Raw genomic sequence first — 26,772 nt, 5'->3', positions numbered from 1 at the left:
GACAGAGGAGACCAGGGAAGGACTCGCGTTCCACTGGGGTCTGCTCTGCCAGGGGGCTGGCGACAGAGAGGGATGCGAGTGGCGAGACCCGAGGGTGGCGCGCACTGTCATCACCGGTCTCTGGGTGCTCAGAGACAGGAACATGAGTTCTTCCCAAGCGCTGCTAGCCCGGGGGCCAGCAGCGGAAGGATTTTCCCCCGGCCCTCCACCGGGGGAAGGAGAGGCCCTGCTACCATCCCCTGGGAAGAACTGGAACCCATCTCTGAGTTGTCCACCTCCATCCTGGCGTTTAACCAGTCTGGGGAGCGGACTGGGCGACATCCTCAACCACCTCCACGGCGCGGCCCAGGTGAAGGCTGCTGCTGGGGCCGGGCGGGAAGAGGGAGGGCGCCCTCGGCGGCGAGCGGACTGAGGCGACTGGGCCGGCGGCTGGTGCAGCAGCTGGCCGCCGGGGCAGTACGTGTTACAGCCTCAGTCTGCTCTGGGGCGGCCGAGAACTGTTGGGCGCAGTTCTCAGCCGCGCCGCCGAAGAGGCCAGCCTGGGATATGGGTAAGTTGAGGAGGCGGGCCCGCTCAACGTCCTCCACATCACCAGGTAAGGCCTGGTGTTCTCCCGGACCACAGCTGTGGACATCGCCCGACCCAGGGAGCGTGTGGCCACTTTCACCGCCCGGGGGCGGGGTCAGTTGCGGCACGCAGCTCAATGAAGAGCCCTGGGTCGGCTCCACCCTTGTGCATGTGCAAAGGGGCGGCGGCCTGCCCGTAGCACTGCGGGACCACGCCACCGAAGTAGACGAGCCCACAGGCTTTGGGGGGGGTGCTTAGGACAGCCACACCACGCCACGTCAAAGCCCTCTGTGGACACCGTAGTGCGCAACAGAGAGTTCAACAGTGGGGGGGGGGGGGGGCCCAGTGTACCCTAGGCCGCGGCCCCATCAAGGGCAGAGAAGGCGGAGGAGGCCACCAAACGGTCGCGAGAAGCACGGGGACTTCCGGGACCGCGTGATCTCCTCATGCACCCCGGGAGCGAAAGGCATTGGGGGCGGGGCCCAACAGCTGTCGGGTGCCGCCCCCAAAAACCAATCGCGCAACCACGAGCACCCGCGACTGGGCGGAGTTCCACACCAGCGCGAGACTCGCGGCTGCCCGAGATAACATGGCTGTCAACTTTAGGTCAGATCAGGCAGTGCTGACACACCCGGAGGCGGAGCACAACCTAATCGTCATCCCCAAAGGACTCCAGCCCACCTTGGGATGCGGCGATCGACATCTCACTGCTATCCGGAGCGTGAACTGAACGAACGGGGCATCAGAGACGGGCCGTAGATTCAATCCAACACTCGCGGAAGCGATGTATAAGAGGGGGGTGTGGCCCGAGGAATGAACGTCGGGGTTCTTAATACCACAGCACCGCCCTCAGGTCACCCTGGCCACCAGCCAAAGTACCATCTCACTCGGGGACGGTAGATTGGGGTGTGGCAGAGGGGACTCTCTCTCCTCACGGAGATCATTGAGTCTCGACCGTGACATCGCGATGGTCACGCCCCCGCAATGGAAACGTGACACATCCGCAAACACTGCCCGTGCGCGCTGAAGCCCAAACACGCTCGAGCAGTGAATGCGTCCTCAGACAGCAGCGGAAAATCGATCGCACCCGGAAGTGCACGGGCGAGCCGTCTTGAAAAAGACGTGCCACGCGCAAGCTCTTTTTGTGAGAGGAAAACCTTGCAGTCGATGCCGAAGCGCCCAGGGAAACACACACCAGCTGTCAGGCGGACCACTGCACAGATCAGCAGGCAGGAAGTATGCGATCACTGGAACGCGCCGTCACACCAAAACCGACTGGAAAGCTGCTCGTCTCGAAGAAGCTGACAGAGTCTCAGAAGGCTGTAGGAGTGAAGAGGTAGGTACTCTTGGCTCCGAAAGCAGAAACATAATGCGATATTGCCTCGTACTTCCTTATATACTCACGCAGTGAGGCGGAGCTACGTATGCAAATTCCGCATGCCCCATGGCATTGGCACGCCATTGGGCGTTTTCTCAAAACTCGAAGTTGATAGGCTTCTAAGCGAAACCCCCATTCGTTAGTCACTAACGTTACGTCGTAGTGACTGAACGAAAGGGAACTTTTAGTCATAAATTACAAGAAAAGTAAAGTAGGCTTAAATAAACTGCATGGTAATAAAATGCATCGCCTATCTGAAAACAGCAAAAAATACCTACACTGTTAGACATTTCTGTAATTTGTACAGTTATTTACTATATATCACCCAGTATAATACTGTAAATTCTCTTTACAGTAAATAACTGTAATTCCCGTTGCATCATGGGTATTTTCTATGACGTCAAACACCAAATACAGTGATTTCCTGTATTTTTTAAAAATAAAGTATAATACTGTATTTACCACAACGGCCTATTTGGCACAATTGGGATCGACAGGATTTGCTTTAGATTTATATTAGGAACCATCAGTGCAGCGTTGACAGTTTCACCCGAGGAGAGAGCTCACGGTTCCAGAGAACATATGAGCTGTGTCCGGACACCCTGCGAAGATTTTTTCATCCCCCGTGAGAACGGCAAACAAGCAAGGTAAGTGTGATTTGTACTATCCGCGGTTGTCTGCACCCCAATTTTAGCTTGTCAGCATTGGTGCTAAAAACTGTGGTAAATCTAACGTTTTATGAATTTATTGAATTAGATTAGGAACCGGTGCAGCGTTGTAAGTTTTGCCCGAGGAGAGAGCTCACGTGAGCTCTTGTCCGGACAACATACTTTACATAACGTTAGGTTATCATTTGCTTAAACTTTGCTGCTAAAAACTGAGGCAAACCTAACGTTTTATTAAAAAAAAAAAAAGAGTTTATTGAATTAGATTAGGAACCAGTGCAGCCAGCGTTGTGTGTAACGTTACTGCCCGAGGAGAGAGCTCACGGCCCGTACAACATACTTTACATAACGTTAGGTTATCATTTGCTTAAACTTTGCTGTTAAAAACTGAGGCAAACCTAACGTTTTATTTTAAAAAAATGAGTTTATTGAATTAGATTAGGAACCAGTGCAGCCAGCGTCGTGTGTAACGTTACTGCCCGAGGAGAGAGACAACATACTTTACATAACGTTAGGTTATCATTTGCTTCAGCTTTGGTACTAAAACTGAGGTAACATAAACCTAACGTTTTATTTTTAAAAAGACTTAACGTTAGTGAGTTTATTGAATTAACTTTACCAATACAATGAAGATTTTGTTTATCGACCATATTAAGCGTACATTTAGGACGACGTTAGTTAGTAAATTAACGTTGGCCACTAGTTGCAAAAATAATGTCGTTAACAAACAAAGTTTACATTTGGATTGACATTATTTATTTTACATTTTAGATAAGAATACCAGGAGCCTGCCTGTGCTGTGCGACACTGGAACTCATACAACGGTAAGTAACGTTAGTCCTCTTTGTTTCTCCACATATTACTGATAATTCAAAGTTTTTCTTGTATGTTTTAGTCGGGTCTGTTTAACAGAATCACAAAATTTAGTTTTTCCACCTCTTTTTAGCTGTAACTAGCCATGTACCATGTTTTTTTTTCATAAATTATATTATACTAAAATAATCCAAAACTGTGTTTGTCCAGGACTGACAGATTATAATTTTATTTTCTGGAATTGAAGCAGTCCTGGACAATTTTTGTATGATTTTGGCAGATTAAATATAATTTATGAAAAAAACATGGCAAAACTTTAGAATAATGTTGCTCAAGTGCAAACCTGAATACATTTCTGAACACAAAAGAAGATGAAGAATGTTTGTAACCTAACAGATTGAGGCACCATTCACTTCTATAGTAATTTTTTCCTACCATGGAAGTGAATGGTGCCTCAAAATTGTCTGTTTACAAACATTCTTTAAAAGGTTTAGAACAACAGGGCGAGTAAATGACAGAATTTACTTTTTTTTTTTTTGGTGAACTATCCGTTTAATGGCGGACCATTATTCTAAAGTGTTACCAAAAACATTTAAAGCAAAGGCACTAAGGGTGATGAAATTTAAAATATCTTTATTCTCTTAATTTTCTCTTGCTTTAAGTTTTTTTCGTGAGGAAAAACCCAGAGGAGGGAACAAGATGCACCACCAAAACCGGAGTGAGTCGGAAGACCGGGGAAGTTGTGAACAGGAAGACCACTGTAATCAACAACATAGTGTCATCCTTCCTTCGCCACCTAATGGAGTTTGAATGGAAAAACTTGGACTAGGTGAGACACTTTTTTAATAGGATATGTAATGTACACAGACACTTACGCTGCATTCACACAGGGCGTCATGCCGGTTAGAAATTTTGTCTGACCTGAGACAGCGCCAACGCCACGTGACAGTGACGTATGGCATCAAAGCACCTCGAGAGCAGTCGGCTAATACAGCCGGTGCAGTTTCTCTAGAGCGATTGCACAGACTTTGATGACGACACAGCTGTTCCACGATTGGCCAGATTCTCCGCATGACAGCGATCACATGTGTTTCGTGTTTATTCTAAAACCTTCAGTTCCTCTAATGCGCACAAATCTCTTTTTTATAACAGTTAAATCTCTTTTCATGTAGTTGCGTTGTTATATTGTCATGTTTATCAAAATAAAACAGATGAAAAATGTAGACCCCCACTTCATTGATAGTTTAGGCTTGTATGTTAACTTTATTCTTGTACAAACACACGCTGTATTAAGTAGTGCATAAAGTATTACATGACAAAAAATGTCTCTGAAACATCTGTGCATTGACAAATATTGCATTTATTTCACTTCAGCTGATAAAGTGTGCAAACACAGTGCAAGCATCACTGCGGGAAGCAGAAAGTGTCAGACTTCACGTCTCCGTTTGCAGCTCCTCCCCGCCTGCACGCGGCTACTCTCGCCGATTGGTTGCATCCAGCCACAGCTGATGTCCAACACACCTTTCAACTTCTGCCGCTTGCAACGTGAGTGAAGCGACGCGACGGAACCCACAATTCAGTTCAGCAACGCATGACGTCAACCATTCAAAGTAAATGAGAAGCGTTAACGCCGGTGCCCCGTGTGAATGTAGCATTAAGTTTGAGGATACCTTACTAAAGCTAATGCAGTATACATGTAATCCATCCTGCAATAAAAGGTTACATTGTTGTTTTTGATTAAATAGTTTGTGAAATCATGTTGAGGTGATTCAGTAATATTACTTTTTTGGAGCATGTAGTTTGTGCTGCTGCTACTATTATGTACTAACAGTTTTCTTTAGTTTTTTACTCAATATCAATTTTGTTAAGCTAATAACAGAGACACTTCTCTAATATGCAATCAGGTTCAGCATAACTACAAAGTACATTCTTCAAAATATTCATAACATTGAATCACCAGCTAAAACAAAAACTGAACATTTCATTTCACATCTTCATGAAGGCATTGCAGGACTGGATTAGACTAGACAGCATACGTTTAGCTAGGTGTACCTCAAAGTGTTAACTGTCTATAAAATAGTATTTTACCATTATGATGAATTGTAATGGGATTATTATTTTTTATTAAATTCCAACAGTGTAAAATGTTTGTGTATACTCAAATTGTATGACTAACTTCATATCATTCTTATCTAGAGGGACTTCTTGCCATAATGGAGCAGAATCCTGGTTCCTGTTTGAAATCATCCAATGTGGAAGATGGCAGAGATCGGTACAGACATGAAACTTGTGTTTGTGTTGTGTTGTGATAACTTGTTTCAGAATTAATTTGCTCTTTGTTTATATTTTATTCATGTATATGTGTATTTTGCACCAAAGTTACAGTATTCTTCAACCAACTATTTACAGTATTCTACCAACTATTTTCTGCAGAGTTTTTAAAATTGTAGCTCAAACAATAGTGTGTGGCACTAGCAAGGTCATGGGTTCAATTCCCAGGGAAAGCAAGAACTGACAAAATGTAAAATGTGTATCTTGAATGCAATGCAAGTCGTCTGCCAAATGCATAAATGTAAATGTAAATAAAATGTAAAATAAGTGATATTGAATGCACTCTGATTACTTTTATACATGATTTTCTGAAAATAAGATTTGATTCGAGGATGTTTTAAAGTGAACTTTTTCCACACATTTACATGTTTAAGTTAAAGCACTTAAAATGTTTTAAATAAATAATTTTATATTTCATAATAATTGTCTGTTTGGATTACTTCTGTAGGATAGATTAATGTAAGAATTAATGTAATTCAGTAAGTATTAATTATTGAATAGGATTAGGATTAATGCACTGTTAACCAAGGTTTACAGTAACAGTACTGTATTACAAAATTACAGTAACATGTAGTTACTGTAAACTGAAATGCGGTTATTGTACTGTAAATCTCAAATACAGTAACTTACTGGCAACAGTGTTGCCAGTAAGTTACTGTAAAATCTCTTATAAATGTCTAACAGTGTACCAACATAGATTTAAACATTTAAAATAATTTTATTTGTGTTTAATACATTTTCAAGCTGGATAAACTGATCATGCTGGCCTACATGCAATAACCAGCTCGTACCAATAACAGACCAATGCGGCCCTTCTAAACCCATATTTGAAACAGCCGTGTGTTCATCAATTCATCAAGTTCAACAAATGTGCAAAAACTGTCACCACACATTAGGGCTGCTCGATTATGGCAAAAATCTAAATCACGATTATTTTGCTCGATTATTTAATATGATTATTGGTAGGTGATATGATCAAAGTCTTGTTTCATGATATGAGTCATTTTTAAATATCAATATTTTCACAATATCAAATTATCAAACTTCAGCAAAAACTAATACTAGGTTAAGTAAAAGTCCTCAAAACAGTTACAGAAGACAAGTAAACGGTTAGCAATACAATAAGAACAAAGAAATTAAACTACAAACAAAACCGACAAAAATACAACAGAACAAAAATACAGATTAAAAAAACTTTTTCAGGAAGATGTACTAACAGTGGTATTCAGATAGTGAATAGCCTACAAGAGAAATTGAATGAAGTAATCAAATAATAAAATCACAAAAAACTGCTGTATACATTAAATATAGGCTAATCCTTATTAAAACTACAGTTTATTCATACAAGAGCAGTGAGTGATTTTATCTTTGTCTTTTGTTGTTTGATTAACAATAATGACTGCAGCTGGTTTATTCTGCTGCTGTCACTTTAAGAGCTAATGCACGGATCCAATATGCTCTTTAAGACATAACCGACAGTGATTATGAGGATAATTACCAAAACAGCGTTTCGACATATTTGTGTGGAGGCTATTTGACCGTTTAGGTGCATATCTAAAGCCCACAGTGTACTTTGCTTATGCACGTTCTGCCCCATCTCAAAGCGCGACGCGCACAGGAGGCCACTTAGGGAACAGTATCTCTTTTGCGGCTTAAAACGCTCAAGTTTGGGCTTTTAGGAAGGAACGAAAGTGCACCGATGTGAAGGAAAGAAAGGTGTGCTAGACAGAATATTACTACAATATGCTACACAATAATCATTTCGCGTCGATTATCTTGTTTTCATAAAAAAAAATCAAAAATCAATTACAATTAATCGCACAGCCCTACCACACATTTCCAACTTTCCCAGTATTTTAAGCAGTTGTTAAGATGTTCTGTGGGGTTGCTAAGACATTGCTCATGGTTGTTAGCGGTTAGATCAAAAAAGTGACTTATTATTATAATCAACATTACAAATTTCTAAACAAGTCTTTTATGGATCATTTTATTTTAAGTTTCTTACAAGGTGTTCATTAAGACTTGTATTATTAAGCTCCTCTAAATCTTGTCCGTCTACCAAAGCCCAGTAAAGTACAGGCCTGCACCTAGAGAGACCCGACAGGGTGCTGAGACTAATAACAGCTCAGCTTTATTTGGCTGACAGTAATGAAGGGTATAAGAGCAGCACTGCTCTACACTGTGTCAAGATGGAAAGAAAGAAAGCATATAAATGGGAAAAGGGGATGAACTCTATGCTCAAAACAAAGTCACACACAATGGTATATTGCCGGTTCACTCCATGGGCTCCATGGGGTGTTTGGGTCCTTATTTGATCCAAAGCAGAATACACGAATGTTAAACAAAGAGGGTAACACGAGGCTAAGATCAGAGCATTAGCCAAATAGACTTTATGGGGGGAGAAACAGAACAGCCCCTATACAGTAGCTCCAGCACATGTCTGATTACTGCTAATGTATACTGTTAGCTTTGCTGCTTCTTTGAAGCAAAATCAATTACTCTGAGCTGGAACCTTCTGGGCTTGGAGGAGTTTGTCAACCATTAGCTACTGAAGCACAGGAGAGCCTTTCCTCACATCAGCCATTAATAATTGATGCCATTAAAGGCAGCGTTGACAAATGAGCCTTTCACAGAGAAAACTAAGTTACGATTGTGTGTTCAGCAACTGATACGTTTAAAGTCATATTTAATGGGGCACTTCTGCTGCCAAAGCAGAGCATCAGTGAGTTGGAAATGAAATAATGTAAAAAGTACAAAAATCAAAGAGTGCCAATGACTGGGTCAAGAACAAATCAATAAAATGTGAGTTTAATAACTATTCAATATTGTACACATACTGTAGTAGATATAATGTTTGTTTTTGTGATATAATGTTTGTTTATGCAATTGTTAAACATACACTTCTATTCAAAAATGTGGACTCCATAACATTTTTTATTTTATTCAGCAAGGACTTATTCAATTCATTTAGTGACAGTAAAGACATTTACAATATTACAAAAATATTATGTTACAAACTGTTCTTTTGAACGTTTCATTCATCAAAGAATCCTGAAACAAAAATGTATCAAGGTCTTTCGAATGGTTTCTGAAAGATCATGTGACACTGAAGACTAGAATAATGGCAGCTGAAAATTCAGCTTTGCATCACAGGAATAAATGACATTTAAAATACAGGGAGTGCAGAATTATTAGGCACGTTGGTTTTCTGATCATATATTTTTTCCAGGCACATTTGACCAATTCCAAACCACAGTAATCCTAATAACTACTATTAATTTAGTATTTAATAATGTATAAGTGATATATAATTGTTCATGAAGGCTGGAAATGAAAAACACCTTATATTCAGGTGTGCAGAATTATTAGGCATGTTTTCTTTTACAGATAAATTGAGCCAAAAAAGAGATTTAACTCAGACTGAAAAGTCAAAAATTATTAAATGCCCATGAGAAGGATGCAATACTAATGCAATACTAGAGATTGCAGTTAAGGCATGACCATTGGACAGTGAAATGCTTATTGGGTCAGCAGGGTCAGACAAAAACATGTGGCGGAGAAAAGACACCTATTAACCGCAAAAGAATTAAGAATTAAGGTGAAGAATTAAGGGTGAAACCATCAGGAACCCTTTAGTCTCCAGCGCCACCCTTTTCCAGAGCTGCAACCTACCTGGAGTCTCCAGAAGTGCAAGGTGTCAGGATCTCAGAGACTTCAGTGAGGTAAAGAATCCTAAAAAATGACCCCCACTAAATAAGAATCACAAGCTGAAGTGTTGTAAAATACATAAAGCCTGCTTTTTTATAGGCTTTATATGTTTTATAGGTTGAGAATGACTCTTGAAGTACCAGCACCACATCCTCTAGTACCACTGTTTGAAAAATTAATCTTCCAGAATCTGGCAGTACGTTTTGGGAGTTCATTTTAGTCCATCCTGAAGTCTGTTTTGCAGAGATGGACTAAAAATGAACTCCCAAAACGTACTGGCAGATTCTGGAAGATGAATTCTTCAAACAGTGGTACTAGAGGATGTGGTGCTGGTCCTTCAAGAGTCACTCTCAACCTATCTGTCCATAAAGCCTATAAAAAACCTTCTTCATGTATTTTACAACACTTCAGCTTGTGATTCTTATCTAGTGGGGGTCATTTTTTAGGATTCTTTACCTAACTGAAGTCTCTGAGATCCTGACACCTTGCACTTCTGGAGACTCCAGGTAGGTTGCAGCTCTGGAAAATGGTGGCGCTGGAGACTAAAGGGTTCCTGATGGTTTCACCCTTAATTCTTCACCTTAATTCTTAATTCTTTTGCAGTTAACAGGTGTCTTTTCTTCACCACCTGTTTTTGTCAGATCCTGCTGACCCAACGAGCATTTCACTGTCCAATGGTCACGCCTTAACTGCAACGTCTAGTTTTGCATTAGTATTGCATCCTTCTCATGGGCATTTAATACTTTTTGACTTTTCAGTCTGAGTTAAATCTCTTTTTTGGCTCAATTTATCTGTAAAAGAAAACATGCCTAATAATTCTGCACACCTGAATATAAGGTGATTTTCATTTCCAGGCTTCATGAACAATTATATATCACTTATACATTATTAAATACTAAATCAATAGTAGTTATTAGGATTACTGTGGTTTGGAATTGCTCAAATATGCCTGGAAAAAAAATATGATCAGAAAATCAACGTGCCTAATAATTCTGCACTCCCTGTATATTTAAATATATCTTATATATAAGATATAGTTCAACATATTTAACTTTACTACAGTAAAGCTGACCGAGTGAATCAGGTATTCTGAGCTGGTGTGATTGAGTGGAGGCGAGGACTAATCTGCATATTCATGTATCTGCGTATACTACATGAAGCATGAAGAAATTATATTCAAATAATTTTTTTTTTCAAATATGTCATTTTGGTGATCAAAGATGAAATTATAGGGGGAATTTAAATAGAAAAGTGTCATAGTAATTGACATATATTTCACAATATTACTGTAAAACCCTTGCTGAGCATAAGAGACTTCCAAAAACTGTCCTCAAACTTTCGAACTCTTGGCCAATCAGATTAAAGAGACAAACCATTTGTTTGATAAATAATATTTTTGACTTTATTAAAACCAGTTCATTTAGATGTTACCATGTAAAGCAATCTTTTTTAGGTTACCTTACATTTTTACGTAACATTTTTACAGCTAAAACAGCTCCCACAGCTTCAACTGCTCACAAAAGAAAAATAAAGGCAGTCTCAGAAGTCAGTCATTAAAAGTCTAACTGATGAGGACGAGGCGGAGAATGGGACATCAGCTTTCATTTATCACTGAGATGAGATGAGCTGTCAAACCAGTAACGTGTCCCCACGCTATATCTGCTGTGTGGGATAGAGTCAATCAAAGGGCTTATCTGTCACTATATTTGTATTTATTATTTTATGCACTGTATTTATATTTTTATAATATGAATATGATATGCATTGTGTACTTTAATAAAATTACCAGAAATAATGATGCCATGCAATTCATGTTTGAGTAGGGTAACAATTTCTCTGCATTCATTATAAAACAGGAATATACTGTAAATACATAATATTCTAGACATAGCGATCTCAACAGCATATTAAAATGCACAATGCACTAAAATGCACAAAAAAGTTATTGTTTTCGTTGTTTTTGACCCGTGTAGCCTTGTAAACAGTGCTTTAAAGGGGTCATGACATGAGAAATCAAATTTTCCTTGATCTTTTGGCATATAAGAGGTCCTTGTATCATTAACTCCTCCTGAAAGTTCCATAACTTAAAATGTCCTCGTCATCAATAAAAAAGCATTTACATTTTCAAGCTGTAAAAAAGCTTTGTTTGGATCCGAGGTGGCATGTGACGTCACTGGGGCACAATCATGCCTGCCTCTGGAGCAAGAGAACAAGGCCTACTTTTACATGATCACATCACTGTCCCCGTCCACTGGTGTTCAGTCGATGAGCAGCGAGTGGATCTAAAATAGTTGTTTATGATAAGATTGTGATAATAACAAGATTGTGATGCCACGCAGACGTTGTGCTGCTCCTGGCTGTGGGAAAAACATAATCTTTGTATAAGCTGCCAAAGGATCCCGATGTCAGAGAAAATGGATTCAGTTTATTTTTAACGAACGTCCTAGTCATGTCAGTGCTAACTTGCGTGATTGTACTGTATATTTTACCAGAAACTGTCGCAATATGATACTTTTGCTGAAAGATCAGGCTCTGCCAACTGTTCTGGAACCAGCAAGGACCCCGCAAACTGTAAGTAGCATATTTTATTTGTAAACCGGTAATGACCGTTAAAATTCATAATGAATAAACCTAGTATTTTACGTAAAAAAACTGCTCTCTTTATAATGGCTGGTTTATCTAACTCCCATTATAGTGACGCACTTACACTACATAATGAATATCTTACTGTATTTACATTGTGTTTGCATTTTTAGTCATGGTGAAAATATTAAGTGAGAGTGCAGAAATCGTGTTGCATTGACGAGATCACTGCATTCACACGATCAACAGACAGTCTGTCATCTGCTCAATGCTCATCGCTGCAACCTTTCACGTGATGGGAATAGATCTAAATATGTGACCCGCGCACTGTCTGAGGTGTCTTTGTGCGCACGTGTGGGATCTGTCAGTCAGAGTAATTTTCATGGACAAAGGAAAGGTACTTCTCTCAGAAAACGTACAAATAAAGATACTTTTAGATGTTTACTTGCAACATTTTTCACTTGTTTTGCCTGTAGCTCGAAATTATGCAATAATCAACACTTTTCAAGATTCGTTAGTTTCGACAGCTGTAATAGTAAACATACTAAATGTTTTCGAGAGGGTTCCACATGTAATACTTATTTCATATGCAAAGATGTTAGCCAATCACAGCAGTGGGCGTTTTCACTGAAGTCTCATAGCAGACACGCCTCTTTGAACAGAGCGTTCAAATCAGAGGGCAAAAATCTGGATGGAAAATAGCCATTTATTTCTAAATTATGACAATTTTGTACATTATATATTATAATTGCACCTCAGGAAACATTATAAAATAATAAAAAAAATCCAGTTCATGACCCCTTTAAGATTTTGAGTTATATAAGGGTAAATATATTGAATACTCAAACAGTCTTCACTGCATAAATTATCAACTGAATATAGATTAATCCTTACTAAAGCTACAAAAATTAAAAGCCGTGAGTCAGTAAGGCATTCTGTGTGCATGTTTCGGGTGTTTGTTCACAGAGAGCCACTTCACAGACAATGCGCCAGTACAGATTTGAATTCTTTCTTTTGGGTCTTATCGCTCTTGACTAGTTTAATAGCACTTAAATGAATGATAGCGTGATCATATAGCACAGAGGATGACAGAAAAAAATCCAAAGGATGACAGAAAAAAACAAATGCTGCATTAATTGTGTTAAAAAATAAAAAAAATTAACACATTATGACAGTCCTAGTTCAAACCAAAAAGGAAAAATGACAACAAACAGGAAACTGATACCGGTGAACAATGGGGCACGTGGAAATCCTTTTCTGCACCCTTCAGACTCACTTGATAAAGACTCCAGACAGGGCAGATAAAAACAAAAGAGGGCATTGAGATCACACAGTGACCCCGGCTGGCTCCACTGACACGTTTGGTCGTGTGCCAGCTCTGTGTCTCCTAGGGGCTGGAGGGCCTGTCAGACAAACCATAGACACCAGACACTCTATTTTGTCTAAAACTTACAAGAAGCATCCACACAGACTGTTAGTTATATTAATGCTGCATATGCAGATGCTGATTGTTGTATTAATTAGAAGACAATTATTGTTTTTCAGATTCATGATAATTTAAGTTTGACCTCAATTAGTCTTTTAATCCTGATCTGCCCTTAAAACAAGTGAAGCAAATAATACGTAAATCTGGAAGGAAGGACCCAGAGTCATCTCAAATGTTATATAGCAAGAAAGCAACTAAACTACACTTGTTTTGTGTAATAATTCATTTAATTTGAAATATAAGCCTATCAGGGAGATAAAATCATATCTGATTTAATTATTCCTTCTCTAAATGAAAGGTAAAACTAATATGGGTGATTGACAGCTCAGAGAGATTATGGTAGACATCTAAATAAACCCTAGCAGACAGATTGTAGAGTACTGAAAACAGTGTGTCCTATTTATTGCTGAGTTGATGATCTAATGTGATTTAACAGACCTGAAGAGATGTGATTTGAAGTCGTCTCTGGTATCACACTGTATCAGAAATCATTGCTTGTTCACATTATTCTGATGTCATTCAAACACAGAGCGCTTTAAGGCTTTTAGTATGGTAATGCACTCCAGGGCTATGTTAATCACTAACCCCCACTGTCCAGCACCGAGATATACCCACAGCGCCTATTCAGACACTAGAACACTCATATTTGCACTTTACCCTCCATCTATGTATCTCTCTGTCAGTGCTGGAAAGGATATGATGCTTAAAAACAATTGGGGGGGGGGGGGGTAAATACATGCAGAAATATGCATAAAAATGACTCAATATTACTGTTTTTACTGTATTTTTGATAAAAAATTTACATGGGTGATCGTAAGACTTTTAAAAAATCGTACCAACCCCAAACGTTTGAATGGTGTACATATTATACAGAAATAAAATGACATTTTTAGAGTCATTAAAGTTCCTGAAAATGCTAAGTTCTCAAAACCATAAGAATCCAACAGAAATATAAAACATGTTTTAAACTAGATTACTAAAATATGTTTCTTATTTGTCACTGACCCACATTCTAATGAGAGGTCTGTCTGAGTTTCACTTTAATGTGATGTTATTTTATTTGTCCTAGTTTGTTTTGTTGTAGGCCACTTACAGTCACTGCAGACTTCATATTACAGCCAGGTTTTTTTCTTTCTTTCTTTCTTTGTTTCTTTCTTTCTTTCTTTCTTTCTTTCTTTCTTTCTTTCTTTCTTTCTTTTTTTGCTGCAATTACACATGTCCAAGGACCACTTATTTTTCTGTTTTTGTTCAAGTCTGCAGCTTTGCAAATCAGATCCCTTTCCAACTTCACTCTGAGATTATTGGCTTGGGTACAAAACATGTGTTTGGGACATAACAATTCTGATTTCTAAGCAGATTTGAAAAAGCTTAAGCTCTTAAGATCAATGTAAAGTGTTTTCAACTAATGTACAAATGACTTTTAAAACCAACAGAGTTTGAATCATTCGTTTTTGGAGTGCTATTTGTATGGTCAATGAGGAAGCGACAGGATGAGACGGAAGCACTAGGGTGCATATGGGTTAGAAATAATAACTTAAGTGTACGACCCCTATTCCCAGCCTCTTGACTACTCACATGGTACCTCCCCTCTGCCATTTCCCTGGAGATTGACTTGTCTTCATGCAGATTTATAAAACCATCATGGATAGTCTATTGCCATGTCATAGGTTTCCATTATCAGCTAATCCCAAAGCACACAGCTGGGAGGAGGCATTATGCATCTAACATCTAGGCTAATACATCAAAAATTGGTACGTTTTATTTACTTATTGCTAATTTGGCAAATCAAATGTAAACTCCTGCCAAAGAAAGTATGTATTCTTTCTCTCCATCAGCTTCTGTGATGTAAAACCGAGCAAAGCTCTTTAAGGGAAAAAAACTAAAGAGAAAAGAGCAATTGGCATTCATGGAGTTAGATGTTAAGAAGCGTATCTGACTGAGAGAGTCTTGTGTTGGCTAGTACAGATCCGCTAGCCCCCCTAAACGTGGCCCGCACCTGCCAGCTGCACTTTAAATCCCCCAGCCTTTAGGTTCAATTACAGCAGAGCTGGATGGAGTCTCAGTGGGGTGTCCACGATTCAGCATCCCCACCCCCACCTGCTGAGAATTAGGCTCGGAATGCTCAGAAGCAGATGGCATCCAGTGGCTATCGTGTTAACATGCTTGTTACCCCTAAATATTCATCATTTACTGTTTGATGAAGGGCTTTCTTTGATTTCAAGGCAATGGCTCAGATGGTTATTTGACCCTGTTTAAAGTGGTATAGCTTATTTAAGGATGTGGTATATTGTCCTATAAGAAGTGCAAAAATTAAGTGTATTATATTGGTATATAGCAAAATAGCTAATGATGAATATAAAAACACTAGCCTGGTCCTACCAGACTCTCGTACATTTCATTTGTACAGAGAGTCTGTCCACTCTCCATTGACAAGCGTTAACTTCCTTGAAGGCGGGAACTCTGTTGAAGTTTAAAACTATTGGATCTGCCTAGAGCCACTCTGGATCTGCCATAACCAATCGCTAACGTTTGGACGTGAAGTATGTCATCTCAAACTAGTGAACGACATCAACTTCAACGTTCTCAGCCATTCCCTCTGTTCGCTGATTGGACCAGTTAAAATTTGACTGGAGAAAAACAGAGAATATACCGCAATCCCAGACAGAGTACTGAAGGAAAATGAAAATTGAGCGGAACGGAAGTATATAGGAGGGCGGAGCCAGGCTATAAAAACACTACCCATTCAAACGGTTGGGGTCAGTAAGATTTTTTCAATACTCGATACTTTGATAATTCAGCAAGGAGACATTTAAATAATCAAAAGTAGTAAAGACATTCTATTTCAAATGTCCTTTTGAACTTTCTATTCATCAAATAATCCTGAAAAAAATTCAGTTTGAACAAAAATCCTAAGCAGCACAACTGTATTAAACATTGATAATAAGAAATGTTTCTTGAGCACCAAATCAGTATATTAGAATGATTTCTAAATGATCATGTAGTGATGCTGAAAATTCAGCTTTGTCATAACAGGAAGAAATTACATTTTAAAATAGAAAACAGTTATTTTAAAGCTGCAGTCCGTAACATTTGGCGCTCTAACGGCAAAAGGTGCACTATGTAAAAAAAAATTTCAGTAAAATATCCAAAAACCACTAGGCCAGTGTTATATATTTTGTTCAGTTGAGTACTTACAATATCCCAAATGTTCCCAACTATTTGTAAATCGTAAGAAAATTGCTATTTTAACCAAGGAACCGGGACGTGTGAGGGAGTCGCCTTTCGATGGCGTCATATCTGAGTTCCCCTCAGTTTCCCCTCACTTTACTCTCACTACAGTGTGCAACAAGTGTCATAGCAGCCGCCGAGCGAATGCACAGAGTAACGTCACAACATAATTTCCAACACACTCAGATAATCTGATAAACAGAGCTGCGTTACCTCATACTCATGGCTGGAAAAGCGGAAATGGCACCAGCGACTGTGGCATAAAAGTCCTGCCACCGACTATGCCATAATAAAGGTCCCGCTGCTCGCAAGGCTTGTGTTGCGCTCTTCTTATTAACAATCGCCAACAAAACAAACTACGCCTTTGTTTTGATTAGGCGACCTCTAGTGGACGGAAAAGTTACATAGTGCAGCTTTAATAAACAGAACTGCATGCGTCTTGTGGAAGAAAATTGTAGCCGGAGCTCCATCCAAACACAGCCCTGATGTCTAGGCTAAAATCAGGCAAAATTTGGGCTGTCAGTGATAATTTAATAGACGTCTAACCATAGCTCAAGAATAGACTAGTCATCTAGAACATGAACATGTCAAAGAAATGAAACCAAGACTGTTTATGTCTATGGCGAGTCACGCAGGGACTGTGCTTCTCTGCTGCAGTTCCTACCAGACGGACAAAAGTTACGGACAGCAGCTTTAAATTTTAATAATATTTCACAATATTACTGTTTTTACTGTATTTTTGATTTTTTTTTAAATGCCTGGGTGAGCATAAGACATTAGAAAAATATTACCAACCCCAAAATAAGTACATATAGTATATAAACAAATAAAAAAATGCATCCCATCCAATATGACCCTGCCCAATATGGGCCCCTGGGCTCAAGCAATATCATCAAAACAATCTAGTGACACAATATACACTCTGGAGCAGGGGCGAGTGTGTTCACAGCTGTGCATTGAGGACATGCCGCCTCAAACTCTTCACAGTCCCAGTGAGGGCGTACCAACTGTAATCACATATGACATGCAGTGATGCCTTGCTTGATGTAACCAAAAAAGCTCTCAAGTAAACAGTTCTAAAGCAAATTCTGTCTTCTGTGTGTGCACACAGACATACATACAGTTACATATACGCACACATACACACACACACACACACACACACACACACAATGAAAGCAGTAAGGCATGTATTCAGTGTGTGAAAAGCAGCTTAAATGTAAGTTTCATCTAAGTCAGTCTGATGGATTTTATCTAGTTGGATGTTTCTTGGAACCTTAAATGTATGTCTACAAATATAAAGTTCTAATCTCAAGGTTTTAATGTTTTTCTTTCTTATCCCCTTTCTCATTCCTCCGTTTTAAAGAGATTCAAAAATGTTAATCTTACTATAAGGCTTAGAAAAGACGCACAGTGAGTGTACTAAGCTATGCGCTCACCCCTCACCATGATCGCTGAGCTGAGCACACAAGATAAACTGCAGAGAAATGCAAAAATTGACCAATTTATTTACAGTAGGGCATAATGTACAAATATGGTACACTTTGATGTCTCATGACTATTTTAACAATCAAGGCGCAAATAAGATATATAACATGTCACTTACAATATAATAAAAATGTTAATAAAAATATTCTCTAACATTAATCTAGCACTAAAAAAGTTGCTGCTTTTAAAATCAATAGAGGATCGTGCTATATAAAACAAAAAATCAGGGATGTTCCTGAATTGACTTGAAAGCATAGTATCACTGCTGCAGTGCTATCCCATCATATTTATAATGCTTATCAGCGACAAACCATGCTATTTGTGTGTGTGCCAGGAGCTACTCCCACTGAGCCACTCACAAACGTCAGGATTCCCTGTGCTGCAGGGTAGATGACATGTTCATCCCAATCATGGACAGCAGCACCAGGGCCTACATATATTAGTGGTAAACTGCCATTGGCTGCTCAAAGTCTATAAATATTGTAGAGCACTTTAGGCTAAAAGCGTAGGGCACTTTTGGCTAAAAGTCCATTTCACAGGTTAAGACTGCATATGGTCCAATATATGGTCCAATTTAAATGCTCTCTACAAATTAAGACTATTCTTGACATTCTAAACTTTTTAAGATAATGATAATGATTATATGCTAACCTCAGTTGTGGCACTGTTGTATTTGTGGAGGTAAGAGACTAGAGATTAGAAGAGTAAAAGGTATTTTTCAAAACAAGTGAAAATATGTGTATGTCTTTAGCAATGAATGAAAGCCAGTTTAGGTAGTTCATGAAAGTGGCTCAGCTTTTAGTAGTGTTCATTGCCATAATAACGTATACTCCACATTTGACCCCAAAGTCTCTTTTTGTATTGCTCTATACGTCAGACACATAACTGTAATTAATATGATCAGCCTTTGGCTTTACTATGTTATCAAACAGCTAATAATGTGTTGCACAAACCATGTTCCCATTTGCTTCTAAAAATCAGTATCCTTAGAAATGCTTTGAACATCATAGAAAGTCAGTGGAGAAATATAGCTCACCATAAAATTGCGATATATACATAATATACACAATTCACCCGCTACAGTATATTGCTAAATGCACCCGATTTTTCATATCAACATTACCTGGTATCTCTTGAGACCCCCATGTTTCACATAGTTAATGATATGTTGATGGGATTGGTTACATGTTTGTGATGTAGATGTGATGCGATTTCAAACCGCGTTTTTGAAACTATCTTTGGTAAACAGTTTTAAGTTAAAAAAACTCAGCAATGAGGTTGACTTATGAATTTGCACATGGTTTATCTTAAAGAATATTAAAAACACCACATAGACAAACAACATTAAATACTTGATTTTCACCACAAGAGGTCTTTAAAAGAACAGTCAAAAATAATGACAATATTTCTTCCACCAATATCATGTACCGAGATAACACATCCAGATACTTTCGTTGTATTCTTTAATCATAGAAAACTGGCCTAAGACATTACCATAATTATTCTATATTCACGTTTGCCAAGCAATTCTTGGAGGCAGTTTGGCATAATTAAGGCAGATCAAGCTGGGACAGACTTTAAATATGCACATGAGTTCTCTCACTAAATTCCAAAGAGATTCACTGTGGCCGAGAGGCAGCCAGGAGCTCTACAATTCACCACTACCGAATCGAATCCCCTACAACATCATCAAGACACTTCAACTATCCAAATACACCACATACCCCAGCTTTTTGAAAGAGAACAGAAGAGGATAATTCCCATGCCCTCATAGGATTTTTGCATGAAGATTCTTCAGAATTTCTTTTGTGTAAAACAATAAGTATTCTTCATTTGCTGAAAATCCACATTTTGGTTTTTAGGAAATAAAAGATATATTGTATAAAAAGCTTTAAAGGATAAGGAAGTCTATGTGTATAAAATAAGATAAAAAACAGTGTAAAACACTATTTCTCTATTGGATATACCATGGCTGAATGCTCAGTATCCCTGTCATTACCAGAATACAAAGTTCAATTGTGACCCTGGACCACAAAACCAGTCATAAGTCACATGGGTATATGTGTGGCAATAGCCAACAATACATTGTATGGGTCAAAATTATAAATTTTACGTTTATGCCAAAAATCATTAGGATATTAAGTAAAGATCATGTTCCATGAAGATATTTTGTAAATCTCCTAAATTAATATATCAAAAATGTATTATTATTAGTAATATGCATTGCCAAGGATTTTTTTGCACCCTCAGATTCCAGATTTTCAAATAGTTGTATCGTGGCAAAATATTGTCCTATCCTAAAAAACATATACATTAATGGAAAGCTTATTTATTCAGCTTTCAGATTATGTATACATCTCAAATAAAAAAAATAAAAAAACCTTATGACTGGTTTTGTGGTCCAGGGTCACGGTTGTGGTTTCTGCCAGTCCTCAACATTAAACTTTGCCAAACACCAGGTACCAATGCAATGTGTGTTCCTGACTTTTTTCTAGATAGCCTACTGCTGTAAATAGCCAACATATTTTGATCATTTCTAGTCAATTAATTAATATATTTACTAAGATAGACAGCAAGCTGAAAAAAAAAATCTAACACTTTCATTTACTTGACACTTTGCTGCCCTTAGTATGAACTGCAGATTGGTTTAACCATAACCACATAAATGAAATGATAATTACTTGTTTTAGTGTCCTAACAACCACCGAGGTGACTAAAGACATGCCCCATCTGGATTTCCTGTCTGGATTGGCTCATGCATGTTCAGAATTAAATAGGGTTCAGGTGGTCATTACCAGCTCCTGATGTATAATTCTGCCCCATCTATACTACAACAGCTCAGATCATTATTTAGGGGTCCTTTGAGGGTAGCATCACAGAAGCATTCACATTTATTAAAGATGATAAAATACTCAAATGTGCCTTATGTGCCTCAAAAAGGCTCTATTGGAGCATCCCAGAAAAAAAAAGGTTATTTTAGTTTGAAATATCTGAAATGTATAGCATCAATTACAGGAGGAATCCTGTAAGTATAGGCATGGGCGTCGGAAGCAAAAAAAATGTGGGTGTGTCCTCTCTCAGAACAATTTTACTGGAGCAGATGCCATTTACATTAAAGGTCCCATGGCATGGCATTTTTCTATTATTTTATAATTTATTGTAGCGGAGGGGGCGTGGTTTAACGAGGTCTACGAGCAGGCACAAGCAGGCACGAGCCTGCTGCCAGAGAGACGGATGGACCTGAGTTCACTTCTCATCAGTTCTCAGCACGTCTCAGATCAGTGAACTGTTGTAGTTACTAGCATATACTTCAGGTTATTAGTTTATATCTAGTTGGAGTGACTGTCACTCATGTCAGAAAGTTAGTAACTTAAGTAAATGATGGATCAGCGCTGATTCGAGACGCGAACCGTTTAGAATGATTCAGTCCGATTTGGTGAACTGGTTTTGGTTCACTAAAGAGAACCGGTTCAAAAGAAAGATTTGTTCGCGAACCGGACATCACAGACCAGAGACGGAGCGATTGCTAACAAAGTTATTTATAGTAACTACTAAGTTATGAGAGCGCTGTCAGCGCGAGTTTATTTTGTTTGTATATGAGAGTTCTGAACACGAGTCCCAGTCATGCCGAGTCCATCTTCATCATTATCCTACCAACTTTGTAACACATGCAATGTACTATTACAGCTGTTGAGATGAACGAGTTAAGAGTAAGTGTTGATTATAGCATTATTTTTAGATATTTTCCTATCATATGAAAAGCGGCAGTGACGCGCATTGAGTACACAGCGCAAACAAAGACACAACAGCAGTAATCAAATGTAATCCATTTTATTGTGGGAATAGCTGGCTAGCCTAGCCGGATACCCTGACGCTTACCCCCCTTCTGCTTAATCTCGCGCCGCGTAAGGCGCCTCCGCTGTGGGCCAGATGCAGTACTGAGGGTCGGTGATGTTGAAGGCCGACCGGCCAGTGCAGCCCGAGCTTCGGCGGCCATGAGGTATATCTCTAAAGATGTGGCTCTGCCGATGTTGAGCAGAAACTCACGACTTTATGCACATTTTAGAACAGATAGACGCAACAAGGACGTACAAAAACACTGACTCACAAGACAGAAAACACGAAAACACCGTTCTGTCGGGAGAGAGAGAAGCCGCAGCGTGTGCACGAATAATACAGTTCTGTGTGAACTTGAATAATTAGCTACACATCAGAAATCACTGATCACAGATCAGAAGGGACTGAAAAAAGACTGTTTTCATTTGTACATCCAAACACTGAGAAACTGCCAGCATTCACTTATTCACAAGCCATGATCTCTCGAGGACAAATATAGCGTTTGCATGGGCGTGCCAAATTCTCTGGGTGGAGGAAAGGGAGGTAACCGTTCCTGTTATGACGTCATAACAGGAAAATTCAAGATCAGCTCGTCTGGGCTGTCATTTTCTCAAAGGCAGAGAAAGACAGCCAGAACTCGGTTTACACCGATCAAAATTTCTAGCCACTTGGGGACAATATTCAGGCTAGGGGAACTCATTTTAATGTTGAAAAACTTCATAAAATGAAAATGTCATGCCATGGGACCTTTAAGAACAAATATACCGCCTTGTTTGCTAAACGTCTGTTTGGGAAAGACAAAATTACGGAAATCACCATGTCATTGAGGACGGCGATAGTGTAGGGGTAAGACGCATGGTATCAAGTTTTGACGCAAATCGACCCGAGGTTCAGTCCGCCTTTTGCCGAACTCACTCTACTCCCTTTTCCCATCACATATCAGAACGGATTTATTACGCATTTATTTTCTTTAAAAATGAAGAAAATATTAGAAAAGTGGAAATAAAGCATCTAACGTGTTTAATAATAAGTGTTTATCGGTTAGGGGAAGGTAAATGCTGAATTAGAGACGATAAAAGTAAGTGGGTCCAATATCATTAATCGTAAAAAGTGGGTGGGTCTTGTCCCACCCATGTACAATGGTTCCGACGCCCATGAGTATAGGAACCCAGCAAGCAATTTTGCATTAAAAAGATGTCTAATAGCCATCCAAACACAGCCCTGACGTCTAGGCTAAAATTAGGCAACATTTGGGCTGTCAGTGATAATTTAATAGACGTCTAACCATAGCTCAAGAATAGACTAGTCATCTAGAACATGAACATGTCAAAGAAATGAAACCAAACACATTGTAATCACTGTTGAATCACTGTAACCAAATTCAAGGTTATTTTGGCTAGAAGTGGGTTACTCATAGCCAGACTATATTGGGTCTATAGTTAACCAAGACAGTGAAGAAATAGATTAAATGGACATGACTTGTTTATATTTAATAGGACTGATATCTGATAAATGTTAACTTCTAGAACCATAAAAACAAGAACTTTTGGACTAAAGGTAGCTACAGATTCAAAGTTTAGAAGACAACTAAAAAGTTATAGCTGTTCAAAGTAAAGATGTAGTTATGGCACTAGGCCAGAGAACACCTAGGCTTAGTTTCCTATGGTTTCCAGACAATGCCAGAGCATAAATCACTCAATATGGATAATTTCAACCCCCTTTAGGCTATAGCTAATATCTTTATTTAAATCATTTTATTAAATGGCGTTTTAGATCTTTCACTTACTTGTTTGCCCTCCAGAGTGTAGAGTCTCTTCACAGCCCCAGAGTCCAGTTTAATGGCATCAGTAATGTCTGTGAGCACCTGCTCAAAGGAGTGAGCCGTCTTCTTGTTCAAAAGGACCCGAACAGCCTTGCGCGGTTTGACGCCACTCCTGATGACCGTCACCAGCTTGGGTTTGATGTAGTCTTTGCTTTCTCGTTCTCTCAAATCAATCTTTGAAGTGGTAAGAGACGGCATCGAGCGGGATGTCCCAGTCTTCACATTGACTGACCAGTTGGGATTAACGTTCTTAGTGTAGTCCACTTTACGGTAGGGTTCGTTGGAAGCACACACATAGCTTTCTCCTGCCAAAGCAGAAAAGGAGAATAAGATGAATGGAATTATGTTCTGTGCAAGATGTACAAATAGGTTTAATTTGACTAAAGAAATTAAACCAAAACATATATATTAAGCCATAACAATATATAAATACTTTTATTAAATCTGATAAGGAATTAATAAATCTGATTAGAGCTGCACGATTCTGGATGAATTGAGAATCATGATTCTTTTTATTTCAAATAGAGAGAAAGTTTCTCCCACGATTCTGAACACATAACAGAAAATAACATGTAATTTACTAGAGTTTCTGACAAAATGTTAATTTCTGCAGTCTATTTAAAATAATAAAAAAAATAAATCGGTTTGAATGAATGATTCAATGACTCACTCATTAATACTTCATTTGCTGGAAGAATCAGCGTTTTTGAACGAACCTCTTGAATGAGTGATTCAATGACAAATAAATTCTTTAACAGTTACTTGTCACAACCTTGTGGCGTAACAATGTGGCGTAACAATTGATACAATCTTTATATTTGATGCGTCAATTTACTTTCAAAAGGTGATTTTCACTACTTTGATTGCTACCGTAGACATCAGTGTTTATATCCAAACAATAAACTTTTATCCCAGTACTTCTGTGATAATTTGAACATTTGAAACTGAAATAATGAGACTGTGGTTGAAAAGACACAAGCAATGTGTGAAAACAGATTTTAATGTCCGCGGTGATCGTACTTGTCAAAGGTTTAATAGACATAGCCGAATCGCTGTCATTTAGGAATGAGATCACGTGGGTGTCCATGATCTTTAACAATTAATCGTGCAGCTCTATGTGAGATCTACAGTCAAATTGTGGAAAAATAAAGTCACCTTGTGAGATTCTGAGATAAACTTACAATTCTTGGCACAATAGTGTGATATGAAGGCAGAATTTTGAGATACTGTATAAAGTCATAATTATGAGTTACAACTTTCAGTTGCAGTTGTGAAATGTATAACTTATTAGTATAAATATTTTATTACAGTTCTTTTCATTTTTTTACTCTGAGACAGAAACATGCAGTCACATTGAGTCACAAGGTATACTGGAGGCAAGGATCTTGGCAATAATAACCGACCATGAACAGAAGATTCTCAGGAGTATAAGTGTACGTTTACACGGCAACAATGTACAAAAAATTTAGTAAAAACCTTTGCATTTTTCACATACAGACGACAACGTTGTCAAAACGATCCCCATTCACACGGATCCACAAAAATTACTGAAACACTGTATTACGTGTAACGGAGGCCAGCTAGTAGTTGCTGTGCGAGTAAACCTCACTCCTCTGATCTCAAGAGACGCTCTAGTGACTGACGCTAGAGGTTGCAGCCTCTAGCCTCCTTGTTAGAGCGTCCGACTCAAGTCCTGCTTGGAGCGGGCAGGTTCGAACAGGAGGGGTTACATATGCATGCTAGGCCAGTAGTTGGCGATGTCACTTTATAAAGTTACAGTACACACCTATAGACTAAACACATAACATGCATTAGCATGATTTCACCGTTTTCACAAATTAGCATTTTTGTAGTGTACACAGGAACAATTATCATTTTCAAAAACTTGCACTTTGAAACACAAGTTTGCAGTTTCAGGCACCCAAAACACAGTCGTCGTGTAAATGAATGGCCAAAACACATAAAAGATTTCCCATTTTTTGTTGAAAACAGTGGCCTGAAAATGGCCCCTAAATGCATGGGATGATGATCAACTTAGGCCTAGTCCACACGTACACGGGTATTTTTATAAACAGAGTTTTCCCTTCCTCCGTTTGAAAAAAAAACCCAAAAGAAAACGCATGAAAACGCAAAACGCACTGTGAAGTACTGTAAAGAGCATGCCAAATCAACAGGTGGCAATATAACCCTAACCGTAAAGCCATGTTGGCCAATCAGAAGCCTGAAAAAAAAGATATTGCCGGTTTCCTTTTCTGACGCAACAAGCCAAAATCTCTGGTTTCACTGTCCACACGACACCACTGCAACCGGAGTTTCTAAAAATGTTCACCCTGGCAGGAGTTTTCAAAAAGTTCGGTTTCAGTGACCGGATAGTGCGTTTGCGTGTGGACGAACATCCAAACAGAATAGAAAAATCTGTGGTTTTGAAAATACCAGTGTCCGTGTGGACAGGGCCTTAATTAGACACAGGTGAGGAACATAATCAGTAACCAAGGGAACAAATGAGAACTGTGAAACCATGACAGCCAAGGAAACAGGAACTGAGAATACGGGAACAAAATAATGACATTTAAATTTAAATTTTGAACAGAATAAACCAAATTAGCCTTGACACATGCTTCGATATAGCCTGGCTCCGCCCTCCTACGTACTTCCACTCAATTTTAATTTTGACATTATATTTACAGCATACAATCACGTTACGGACCACGAGAGCAGCGCGTTCCCGATCACAAAACTGAATAAATCACAATCTGAATGCACAAGTTTTGGGTTTTATCACTGAGGTGGCGTGCACAATCTGCACAGTTATTTTTACGGATTTCCATGTGAGAAACGGAGGCGAATGGCACATGACATACGTCAC

The 26,772-nt window shown here is 39.0% G+C and overlaps 1 protein-coding gene across 12 annotated transcripts in view; it reads right to left on the bottom strand.

The window, feature by feature from the left end:
* Nucleotides 1-26,772, bottom strand: part of dclk2a (doublecortin-like kinase 2a) — a 72,860-nt gene that overhangs the window by 41,678 nt on the left and 4,410 nt on the right. For all 12 annotated transcript variants that reach the window (XR_013816135.1, XR_013816136.1, XR_013816137.1 and 9 more), the window contains exon 2: nucleotides 23,871-24,211. Coding sequence is in view for 9 of the 12 variants with exons in the window: in XM_079811590.1 (XP_079667716.1) it covers nucleotides 23,871-24,211 (341 nt within the window). In the remaining 3 variants the exon portion in view is untranslated. The remainder of the gene's footprint in view (nucleotides 1-23,870; nucleotides 24,212-26,772) is intronic.

The sequence above is a fragment of the Gobio gobio genome (genome assembly GCF_949357685.1).
Source record: "Gobio gobio genome assembly, chromosome: 3".
Taxonomy (NCBI): Eukaryota; Metazoa; Chordata; class Actinopteri; order Cypriniformes; family Gobionidae; genus Gobio; species Gobio gobio.
Note: the sequence above shows the minus strand (reverse complement) of the source record. Positions and strands in the feature narration are given on the sequence as shown.